The sequence below is a fragment of the Podarcis gaigeae genome (genome assembly GCF_964106915.1).
Source record: "Podarcis gaigeae genome assembly, chromosome: 14".
In the NCBI taxonomy this organism is placed as follows: Eukaryota; Metazoa; Chordata; class Lepidosauria; order Squamata; family Lacertidae; genus Podarcis; species Podarcis gaigeae.
Genome location: NC_139690.1, coordinates 31,741,697 through 31,754,261, shown reverse-complemented (window position 1 = coordinate 31,754,261; position 12,565 = coordinate 31,741,697). Strand labels below are relative to the sequence as shown.

The 12,565-nt window shown below is 45.8% G+C and overlaps 1 protein-coding gene across 4 annotated transcripts in view; it reads left to right on the top strand.

Moving 5' to 3' along the window:
* The window catches only part of LMF1 (lipase maturation factor 1), a 150,785-nt gene that overhangs the window by 42,369 nt on the left and 95,851 nt on the right, over positions 1-12,565 (top strand). For all 4 annotated transcript variants that reach the window (XR_014557718.1, XM_083710857.1, XM_083710858.1 and 1 more), the window contains one exon: positions 1,283-1,431. Coding sequence is in view for 3 of the 4 variants with exons in the window: in XM_083710857.1 (XP_083566983.1) it covers positions 1,283-1,431 (149 nt within the window). In the remaining variant the exon portion in view is untranslated. The remainder of the gene's footprint in view (positions 1-1,282; positions 1,432-12,565) is intronic.

Below are 12,565 nucleotides of genomic sequence, written 5' to 3'. Positions count from 1 at the left end.
ATTGTAACTTGGTATGACATGGGATGGAATTCTACCTCTCTAACACATTTGATAAGCAGGGGACTTTGGTGGGTGACTGGAAAGAATATCCCAGGGCAAGACTATCCCAGTGGCTGGGGAAACTCAGCCAGATGGGTGGGGTATAAATAATAATTTATTATTATTAATTATTACTATATTACGTCAGTGGTTCCCAAAGTGGCTGGTACCACCCCTTGGGTGGCAATGAGATTACTTAAGGCAGCCTTTCTCAATCTGTGGGTCCCCAGATGTTGTTGAACTACAACTCCCATCACCTCTAGCTAGCAAGGTCAGAGCTCAGGGATGATGGGAGTTGTAGTCCAGCAACATCTGGGGACCCACAGGTTGAGAACCTCTGACCTAAGGGATGCTATGATTCCAGTGGGATCAGCAGAGGGGTGCTAGAGCTGTGGTTGACAATCAAAGAAGCTTGTGCCACTGGATCAAACTCATCAGTGTTGTGGAATTAATTAAACTAAATAGTTTTAATTGGTTTTTTAATAAAGGTGCAATTAATTGTTGTTTTGGACTGTATTGTGTTATTATCTTCCTTAGTGGGTTGTGCAAACCTTTATTCTGAATAATGTTTTTTATAGAGTAGGGATCACTGGAGATGAATCTATGGGACCAAGCAGGCGAAAGTTTTTGGGAACCATTGACTTAGGTCATCTGGGGAAATTCTGCTGCTCGCAGCATGCCCCACATGCCCATCGTAGGGTAGTGACCCCAAAATGGACATTTTCTGCTGTTGCCTAACCCTTTCCTCTTCCATATGTGAACCAGCCGCTATCAGTTGCTTTAGGTGTCTCCCAAAGGCTCTGTTTTTTTGCCCAGGCTTTTCCTGTTCTATAAGATTGGACCCTGTTTTATCTGCTTAGATCTCCCAAATTTTTGCTTCATCTGTAACTACTGTTTTATTGGTATTATTTTGCGTTTTTTGTTTTAATGATATGTTGTTTGTTTTTCAAACAATTTAAAAGAGATGTTTGAAATATTAAGTGGTTTGGAAATGCTTCTAAATAAATGAGTGTATCTCATGATAGGAGATAAAAAGTAGCCTTTCTTGTTTTTGCTGAAGCAGGCTACCTCTTTGGAATCTACATAACTTGGGAAGTATTTCCTTCCACTTATGCCCAAACATTGCGATCTCTCGGCTTAACAGAGACCATCACCCTGCTGACAATAAAGCTGCATGTTGCAGGTGAACTGCCGCTTAGTTCTCCAGCAAACTAATGTGTAACTCCCATTATTTCTCCTCTAGGATGGGAATCTCAGCTTCTGGAGACAGGTTTTTTAGGAATATTCCTCTGCCCTCTCTGGACACTTTCCCAGTTGCCCAGACGCACCCCACCTTCCCGCATAGTCATCTGGGGCTATCGATGGCTTATCTTCAGAATCATGCTTGGAGCAGTAAGTGAATTTCCCCCACATCTTATATTTGTTTAATTTTGCATTTGTTTTCTCCAAGTATACATTGGACTTGTAAGTTGACAGTTTCCTGGGGAGTCCTTGTTGGGAGCAAGAATTTCCTCTATGTGGCCAGGGGGGCATTTTCTCCCCTCCCCACATGACTCGGCTGGAAAACAGCATTGCAAAATTTGGAGAAGTGAGAATTTCAAGAGATCACTGTGCTTCAGTTCACATATTGTTTCAGATGGTGTAAAATAACTTGGTTTGCCTTTAAGTACAAACTGAATCAAATCTCCCCTGCTCCCTCCTCCCATTCCTACTTGAATCTAACAAATCTTTGGGTATAGTCTCAAGTGTGAACTGAGGGCTGTGGGAGAGGTTTTTATTTGAATCTCTCCTAACTAAATGCTAATTGAAGTGCTTGATTAACATGAGATCTCACCTCAGGCTTCAGCTATTAACCAGGGCTGTGCGTTGGTAGGTGATTACTGCCTGCTTTCCATTATAAGTGGAGCTGAAATTTAAAAATCACTTTGGGAAGACAGTAATTCCTTCGCATTTTTCAAAGTTTAAGAACACTGTGGTGCAAAGGGCCTAGGTCTCAAGATCTGTGTGATGTTCCACTATAGCTGAATTTTTTTGTACCTTCCATTTACCCCAGTAGAATAAATGACCACCTTTTCTTATCACTTTTTCTTACAGGTTTAGACTGCCCTGTGGCAGTTAAGGGGTTAAAGATTTTCTGTCCTGCAATACTGGATTGATAATGGGAATCTCAAGGAGCCTCTCAGCTTTCTGTGATTCCCTCTTGCATTTAGTCTCTCCAACTAAAAAAAAAAAAAAAACGAGACAGGGAAATAACCCCCCCCCCTTCAGAGCTGTCCATCTCCCAGTTCCTTTCCTCTTGGAGAAGGGGAGGGGGCTTGATCCAGTAAGCTCCTCCCCTTGCCCCTGCCATGACACCACCAGCATCATCCCAAGAGGTTCCATGGTCTGCAAAACCCATCAAGACTCCCCTCCCTGCTTTCTGCTTCCAGCATCAAGGGACCCCTCAAGCATGAGACAAAACTGCACCTGCTACATTCAGCAAAGGTTTAATCATCTAACATTATTTTTGAAGGTAGGGACGGGGAGGCGGGGAAGCAACAGCTCTGACTGCTTTTTGAGAAATTGCTCTCAAGGCAACAAACAAATAAATTGGCCAGTTCCGGTTTGCTTGCAAAAACCGGTCTCTGCCCAAAACAATGTGGTGGGGGTTTTTTTTGTCTACGGAGCTAACATCAAATTGAAATCCTGCAGCCTCACAAGCCAAATTTGTTGGCGAGAAATGCCAGTGTGTGCATATTGGCCTGTATGTATATATGTATGTATGTGTGTTGTAAGGTGGTCCAAGAGAGCCCTCATTCATGGGGAAATGGCCATGGCTCTTTGGTTAGAGTATCTGCTTTGCATGTAGAAGGTCCCAGGTTCAATCCCTGGCATCTCCATGTAGAGCTGGGGGAGATTCCCAGTCTGCAGCCCTGTAGAGCTGATGACAATGCAGACAATGTGGAGCTAGTTGGATCAGTGGTCCAACTTGGTGGAAGGCAGCTTCCTTTGTAACTCCCAGCTGGGGAAACCTCTGGTCCAAAGGTACCCAAATTCTCTTGGGCCACTGCCCCCTTGGTTCAATAAGCTCATCCCCAGTGACCCTCTGCCCTATAAACACTATACACACACGCACACAGTATAAACCAGAACACTGGTTTGCAGAACCCACTAAAGAAGATAATTATACGATAGAATTCAAAACAGTAACGATTAACTGCACATCTATTCACAATCCAGTTAATACTATTCCGTTTAATGAATTCAACAAAACTGTTGAACGTGATCCAGTGATACTAGCTTGTTGAAGTCTGATAGTCCTTTACACCTCCTCTTGCCTCTGAGCACTTCCCAGCAAGGTAATCCCACTCCCCTCCTCTGGGGGTGGTACTGCCCACATTGGGAACCAAAGCCCCTCCTTGACTGCAGCACCTGGTTTCAGTAGTCATTGCCCCCCCCCCACTTTCCAGCCTGTCTCCCAGCTGCTAGGACTAGGAATGTGCTATGAGATCATAGAGTCATAGAACTATAGAGTTGGAAGGGACCCTGTGGATCATCTAGTCCAGCCCCCTGCAATGCAGGAATATGCAGCTGTCCCATACAGGGATCGAACCAGAAGCATTTTGCCATTCTCTTTAAAAAACAAAAAACAACTTGTTGCTCTCAATAGTAAATCCTGCACATTTCCAGTGTTGTTGTGGAAACCAGGAATTCATTTAGCCCATTCACATACAGTGGTACCTCGGGTTACAGACGCTTCAGGTTACATACGCTTCAGGTTACAGACTCCGCTAACCCAGAAATAGTACCTCAGGTTAAGAACTTCGCTTCAGGCTGAGAACAGAAATCGCGCAGCAGCAGCAGGAGGCCCCATTCCCTAAAGTTGTACCTCAGATTAAGAACAGTTTCAGGTTAAGAAAGGGCCTCCAGAACGAATTAAGTTCTTAACCCGAGGTACCACTGTATTTATTTATTTTTAATGTATTTATTGCATTTTTGTCCCACCGTTTCCTCAAAGGGGCTAGGCTCAAGGTTGATTTTGGGCCAGTCGCTGCCTCTCAGTTCAGTTTAACAGAGTGATATAAGAGTCCACTCTCTTGTGAACATTGGGAATTGTAGCTGCATGAGGGGAATAGGGACCTCCTAGCAACTCTTAACAGTGCGGCATAGTGGTTAGAGGGATGGACCTGTGGGGCCAGAGTTTGAATACCGACTGAGCCGTGAAGCTCGCCGTGTGACCTTGGGCTAGTCATTCTTGGTCTAACCTACCTCACAAGATAAAATTGGCAGGAGGGGAGAACTTTGTATGCCACCTTGAGCTCCTTAGATGAAAGCAGATGGGATATAAATGTAATAACATACACACGCACACACACTGCTGGAGTTGTATGTGCATGTGCCATGCAACCAGAAACACACCCTGCTGGTGGCAGTACTGGTAGCCCCTTCTCTCTCTGTGTTTAACGGCCGCCCATTCCTCAGCTGCAGGCAGCATTGCAACAGGTGCACATGTGTGGTCCGGGAGGAAATGCTGGTTTCACGCGTTAAGCTTGCGCTGTGCTGTGGGCTGTCAGCCTTGTTATCCTAGTCCAGAAGGGATCGTACACATAACTTGGGGCATGGCTCTGCCTGAGGTGCCATCAATCACTGCTCCACGCCAGCCTGGATTAAAATCCCCTCTCCCTTTAATGACCTTTCCATCTTCCCCCCTCTCAGATACCTGCTACTTATATATCAACAAGTGAGACATAAAAAGCTGCTCTTGGGGCTTCATCTGTTTCACCGAGAACTCGCTCGGAAGACACCTGGAGAGTTATGGCTCTCCGGATAACCGAAAGCTCAGATCTTTTAAGGACAGGGAGAGACACTCTGTGAATTGTACATATTCCCAGATTCATAGCTGAACGTCTTAGGCAGCTGCAGGCCAACCGTACTTGGTTAAAATAAATGCACAGAATTCCCTTCCTGCAGGTGTTACGAATCTTCAGTGATTCTTCATATTTATCCTACACACACACACACACACACACACGTGTGTGTGTGTGTGTGTATTTGGTGCAGTGCAGGCAGGTTATGTAAAGTTAAAACGGTCCCAGGAGCAAGAGGGCTTTCGGGAAGAATGGGGCAGCTGTTGAACTCATGGCCAAATCCACACCAGTTCTTCTCTAGGTTACTGGAAGCTGACTCAGAGATGAATTGTCTTGCTAGTTCAGGCTAGTAAGGTCCAACGAGCCCTGTAGTCTGTTCCAGCCAGGATGAAAATCTCTTGGTGCAGGGAATGAAGGAAACAGCCTCTTTCCTGCTACAGTGGTACCTCGGGTTAAGTACTTAATTCGTTCCAGTGGTCCGTTCTTGACCTGAAACTGTTCTTAACCTGAAACATCACTTTAGCTAATGGGGCCTCCTGCTGCCGCAGCGCCGTTGGAGCCCGATTTCTGTTCTCATCCTGAAGCAAAGTTCTTAACCTGAAACACTATTTCTGGGTTAGCGGAGTCTGTAATCTGAAGCGTATGTAACCTGAAGCGTATATAACCTGAAGCATATGTAACCCAAAGTACCACTGTACTCTCTTAACTGCGTTTCAAAAAAACGGTTTTCGAGAAGCCCACAATATGATTTTATAACATGTGGACCCTGCAGCAGAATGTTGCAGAGCTGTGTGCTCTTGCTTAGGTGTCAGTTGGCTGTGTCTTCTTTCAGGAAACTTTGTTCCATTTCATCCTCCCTGGTTTTACATTCTGCCCCCCCCCCGGCTGATCATTCTCTGGCTGCTGAGAATGCCCTGTCCTCATTGAACAGCCACTTCCTCCATTTAGAGTCCATCTCCTCGCCATCTTTTGTGTTTCTGCAAAGCTTCTGGTCCCCCACCTCAATGACTTCCTCTTGTAGGTCATTTTGCATACCGAAGGACCTATGCTAAGAATGTGAGTTCACTCTTACTATATTTGCTTGTTTATCTTTCATTTCATTTAATTTTATCCTCCCCTTTCTTCCAAAGGCAGGCCCATGGCCTCTGTTGCAGGGGACTCCAAGATTGTGGCCACCTTCAGAATGTTGAGAAAGTGTCATGTTAGCCACTGATAGCCTTTTCATCCTTCATGAATTTGTCCAGTCCTCTTTTAAAGCCAGTGGTGCTGTGGGCTAAAACAACAGAGCCTAGGGCTTGCCGATCAGAAGGTTGGCGGTTCGAATCCCCGCAACAGGGTAAGCTCCCGTTGCTCAGTCCCTGCTCCTGCCAACCTAACAGTTCGAAAGGACGTCAAAGTGCAAGTAGATAAAAAATAGGTACCGCTCCGACGGGAAGGTAAACAGCGTTTCCGTGCGCTGCTCTGGTTCGCCAGAAGCGGTTTAGTCATGCTGGCCACATGACCCGGAAGCTGTCTGCCGGCTCCTTCGGCCAATAAAGCAAGATGAGCGCCGCAATCCCAGAGTCGTCTGCAACTGGACCTAATGGTCAGGGGTCCCTTTACCTTTAAGTTGGTGGCCATCGCTTCTTCCTGTGGGAACAAGTTCAACAGTTTAACTATGTACTGTGTGAGGCAGTTCTTCCTTTTTCTTGTCCCGAATCTTTCAACATGCAGGTTCATTGGATGCCCATGAATTCTGGGTGGTGGAACTCAAGAAAACTTTCACAGGCACCGTTGGAGGTACTGGCAGAAAACTGCTCTATGGTTGCAGCCTGTGGACAGATCCTGTGAAGGCTATTCCACAAAGTTAAACTTTCAAATATAACATTATTCCCCTACCCCTTTGTTACTTTTTTGGGTTTTCCATTCTTTTGTGCAGCTTCGCAAAAGCACTTACTGGAAAAGGTGGAAATCTGATTAGCTGAGAAGTCAGATGAGCCCTCTTCCTCCCTCTGCTCTCCAAATTGCTTTGAATTTTGACATTGCAGGCTCTCCAGCTCTGAAATCACATTAGATATGATGCTGTAAACCAAGGATTTATTGCATTCCTATGTGTTTGAAATCAAGCTCAAAATGGGCTGCAGTCAGCAGCTTTAATTGACAGCCACGTCTTCCTCCTTTTTGCCGTTAGGACTCTGAAAGGGAGGGTAATTATCCCAATTGGTTTTATTGCATTAACGTGGGCCGGAGTGGAACATAAAGGGCGCTTTCTTTCCTCCTTTTGTTTTTTGCAATGCTTCCTTGGTATCTGTACATGAGAAATGGGAAAGGGACAGACTTTCTGCAGCGAAGCTTCATGGGAATTTTTGGAAAGTGATGTCTGCAACGTTCCGACCTCTGACCTTCCAGCTGCAGCCGCCCCGTACTCTGTGGAGATCCCATACTTGACTTGTTAGTAGCCTCCTTTGTACTTTTCTGATCTTGCTTCATTTGTCCGAGTCATAGCCCTTTGGCAAGAAAACGCTGTGGTTTTTATCTCTCTGCCTCCTGCCCCTGCCTCTCCACGGCTTAAAAAGGCACATAGCAGCTAAGACCCCAAGAACCTTTCAGAAATCCTATTCACCCACCCCTAACACAGCAAGTCTTCAAAGTCAAACTCTCGTTCAGTCCTCCTCCTTTTTGTGTCTATAAAAAGGATGGGGTGGCAGGGGGTGGGGTGGCGGCGGAATGAGTTGGAGAGAGAAGCAAATAAAAGACAACTGATAATGCTGAGCAAAACCTCATTCAGTATAACCCATTAAATATGATATAGTATAAAACCAGTATTTCAAAAACAATTGTACTAAAATATATTAAAAACTGCATCCCTAGGTAAGGTAAAGGTAAAGGTACCCCTGCCCGTACGGGCCAGTCTTGACAGACTCTGGGGTTGTGCGCCCATCTCACTCAAGAGGCCAGGGGCCAGCGCTGTCCGAAGACACTTCCGGGTCACGTGGCCAGCGTGACATCGCTGCTCTGGTGAGCCAGAGCCGCACACGGAAACGCCGTTTACCTTCCCGCTAGTAAGCGGTCCCTATTTATCTACTTGCACCCGGAGGTGCTTTCGAACTGCTAGGTTGGCAGGCGCTGGGACCGAGCAGCGGGAGCGCACCCCGCCGCAGGGATTCGAACCGCCGACCTTTCGATCGGCAAGTCCTAGGCGCTGAGGCTTTAACCCGCAGCGCCACCTGCGCCCCTGCATCCCTAGGTAGCCTTGCTCAAACAAACAAACAAATAAACAAAGGTTTTTAGCAAGCACCAAAATGCTTTTCAAGAATCTGCTCACTTTGTCTCCATGGAGGGTCATTTCCCTGAGTGGGGCTTGGGTAGGAGAGTTGTGCACAGAGCTGAAAATCTATGAAATGGCAATAAAGGTACAGTGGTACCTCGGGTTACATACGTTTCAGGTTACACACTTTGCTAACCCAGAAATAGCACCTCGGGTTAAGAACTTTGCTTCAGGATGAGAACAGAAATCGTGCTGCGGTGGCAGCGGGAGGCCCCATTAGCTAAAGTGGTGCTTCAGGTTAAGAACAGTTTCAAGTTAAGAACGGACCTCCGGAACGAATTAAGTACTTAAGCTGAGGTACCACTGTAGTGCTGTCACCATCACCTCCCCAGGTAGCTGCCCAACGGAGCGATTTCATGTGGCTGCCTCTTAATGCAGATTCAGGTCACTGAGCCTCCACAGCTACCACCCACCATGGACCACTGTTGGCAAGACTGGCAGCAACAGCTGCAGATTAAGTTCTAGATTTATGGTATTATTTTCCCCCTCTTGCTAATCATGCTGTTTTAAATGTGCATTTTATATTTGACTCATTTCAGTAAGGTTTTATTTTGAAATGTTTAAGATCATTTGTTGTTGTTCACTTTGCTGCGTTAAATGTGCATTCCGCAGTTGACCTCCTTTAGCGATGATTTATTTCAAAGTATTTTAGTTCCTTGCTCATTCTGTTGAATTGAATGCATACTTTATATTTTACTTTCTGCAGTAACGTTCTGGATTGTTTTATTTGATGTTTTAATCCGCTTTGAGGTGTTTTTTTTTCTTAAAAATTTTACCGGTACACAAATGAAATGAATAAAAAAAACCAACAACATTCTTCAGGTTGACTCAGAATTCTTACAATTTTTCACGTCAAATCCTCCCTGCACAACCAGTGTTTCCCAAGCTTGCATCAATTGAATTTTGGAAACGTAGCTTAAGGCCATCGGTCTCCCTTTCATTGTCATCTCGAGCTGTTCCAGTGGGGTTTGTGTGCGTCTTTCTTAACCCACCCAGCCACCCAGCTCCAACTTATTTGGAATAAATTTTGGCCTGAAAAAGGATCAAAGATGGCTTTGTTCTTTTTTGACATTCTGCAGAAGAAGAGGGGGGTGGGGACATCACCCTGACATCTGCATTATAAAGAGAAATGAGGGGAGGGAGAAATTCAGCAGAGAGGAATATAGTTATTTATCCCTCTTCCTCCCTCTCCCTTCCCCCTACTTTTGAAAGATTTTTTTGTCCTTTTTTAAAAAAAAAATCCCCCACCATGAATGTGGCTCATATTGGCTTAATGCGTGAATGACGTTTTAATTATTTGGGATTTATCACTGTGAAACGGGGCCGAACTTGGATGAGGTAGGCTGTATATGATGAAAAGAAGTGGAGTTTGCACGACAAGGCCGATATGGAATAGAGCTTCTTTTTGAGCATCCCCTGCTATTTTGGGAGGAAGTAATACCAAAATACCAAAAAATATAGGGACGCGGGTGGCGCTGTGGGTTAAACCACAGAGCCTAGGACTTGCTGATCAGAAGGTCGCGGTTCGAATCCCCGCGACGGGGTGAGCTCCCGTTGCTCAGTCCCTGCTCCTGCCAACCTAACAGTTCGAAAGCACGTCAAAGTGCAAGTGGATAAATAGGTACCACTCCGGCGGGAAGGTAAACAGCGTTTCCGTGCACTGCTCTGGTTCTCCAGAGCGGCTTAGTCATGCTGGCCACATGACCCGGAAGCTGTACGCCGGCTCCCTCGGCCAATAAAGCGAGATGAGCGCCGCAACCCCAGAGTCGGTCACGACTGGACCTAATGGTCAGGAGTCCCTTTATCTTTACTAATACCAAAATATATCACAGTGCAGCTGCTGGTTCTGCCCTCTGTCCTGCCCAAGTAGCTACTTCTTTTTTGAGTGTTTCCAGGCTTGTCATTCATGGCCAGTTCTCCAAAATATATATTAAATGATCAAGAGGCTGGAGTGACTCCCTTATGAGGAAAGGTCACAACTTTTGGGACTTTTTAGTTTAGAGAAAAGGAAAGTAAGAGGCAACATGATAGAAGTTTATAAAATTTTATTTATCATAGTGAGGGACTTCAAAAAGGGCCAATTAAAAATAACAATAAAACAAAACTGGGGAGGATTAATATATTTTAAATGCAGCATTTTCCCAGTAAGTGAGACCCAGCAGGTCAACATGCTCCTTGACACTTTTACCACCGAGTTACCAGAGCCAGTTCTTCCATAAACAAAAACTAATAAGGAACCGGGGTACGGTTAATAAGGAACCACACCTTTTTATTGCAGTAGTTTCCAGATTCCTTGTACTGAGGGGTTGGGATCAAAGAACTTGAAGTTTTCTAACATATTCGGGATAAACAGAGAGCTGATTTGAAAAAAGATTTGTTTGGTCCATGGCGAAATGTTGTGGAGGATTGGTCTGTGGATTGTTGGGAGAGTTCAGGATGGGTGAAAGAAAGTGTTTCTTCCCATGTCATAGGAGTTAATCTATGAAACTCACTCCCACAAGAGGCAGTAGTGGCCACTAACTTGAATGGCTTCAAAAGAGGATTAGGCAAATTCAGAGAGAAGTCTATGAAGAGCTGCTAGCCACAATGGTTATGTCCTGCCTCCACTATTAGTGGTATTAAGTCAAGGAAACAGCAGAGACATCACCTTGCCAACAAAGGTCTGTATAGTTAAAGCCATGGTTTTCCCGGGAGTGATGTATGGAAGTGAGAGCTGGACCATAAAAAAGGCTGATTGCTGAAGAATTGATGCTTTTGAATTATGGTGCTGGAGGAGACTCTTGAGATCCCATGGACTGCAAGAAGATCAAACCTATCCATTCTTAAGGAAATCGGCCCTGAGTGCTCACTGGAAGGACAGATCCTGAAGCTGAGGCTCCAATACTTTGGCCACCTCGTGAGAAGAGAAGACGCCCTGGAAAGCCCCTGGTGTTGGGAAAGATGGAGGGCACAAGGAGAAGGGGACGACAGAGGACGAGATGGTTGGACAGTGTTCTAGAAGCTACCAGCATGAGTTTGACCAAACTGCGGGAGGCAGTGGAAGACAGGAGTGCCTGGTGTGCTCTGGTCCATGGGGTCACAAAGAGTCGGACACGACTAAACGACTATAAACAACAACAACAAGTCAATGAATACAAGTCGCTAGTCATTGCAGTTGGGCAGAATGGTGTTGCGCTCACATCCAGCTTACGGGTTTCCGAGAGCTGGTTGGAGTGAACATGATGCTGGACGAGATGGGCCACTGGCCTGATCCAGCGGGTTCTTCTCCTGTCCTTATATGAAATAGTACATGCCCTTTAGCTCCTCAAACACTTTTCCCTTCCAGAGTTAACAGTCTTTTGCTGGTCTCTGGAGAAGGACAGTGGAGAAGAGGCTGTGCTCAAAACCAGCTGTGACCTCTGCTGTTGCCTCGGTGGGTGGCCTTGTTCAAGCTACACACTCTGAGCCCTTCGTCTGCAATTGACCTGCCTCACAGGGCAATTGTCAGAATTGTGGAAAGAGCATAAGTGAAGCTCTGTAACTGCTCCAGTAAACAATAAGGGTGGCAGGCATTTACTTTGGTTTGGGAAGCCTTTGTTTCAGTGTTTGCCAGCCTCCGTTTTGGAGGCCCAGACAGCCTCTGTGGCAAGGGGGTGTAGATTTGGTCCCCGGGCTTGTGGTTCCCACCCCTGCTTTACACTCATTGGCCAGAACGCTGGAAGGAAGGAGTTGCTTCATTTCTTACTGAGCTGTTGTGTAGAATAATCCCCGTCAGCTTTGCCTGTTCTCTCCCCTTCCCTTCCTTCTCACAACATTGTGATATTTATTTCTATAGTGTTTTGTGCACAGCACAGACAAAACCCATATTTCATTTCTGTGACTCTGCATGTCAAGCGGCTGCTCTGCCACTTATCTACGAACTTCGCCAAAATGATTTTCTGTGGTTTTTAAATATATCCTTACCTTGCACCTCTTAGAAACTGTGGTATAGAGCGGTGCATCAGTTATTATTATTATTTTTTAAAAATACTTTAAACAATCTACCTTATGGGATTATGGAGGATTGTGCAGTGTGCTGTGGACACCCAAATGATGTTATTCAACAAGTTTTCAGAAGTGAGCTGTCTTTTCCCCTGTGAAGCAGTTTGTCAGCCTGGGCTGGGTGCGGCCTAACTGTCCGCCGGCTGGCGAGCGGTCTGATTTGCAAAGCCCGTTTGCCTACCTGGCCTATTTGAATCCCAGGCAAAACAGCTCCCTGGTTCACAGCAAAGGGCTGCATTGTTCCTAGCCGGCTTTTGCATAAGTTTCTTTGGCTTAAGTGAGAAGTCGGTGGTTGGGAGAGGGAAGGGTGTGGCCCTGCAGTCGATTAGGTGGCTGCAGTCCAAACAGGCTA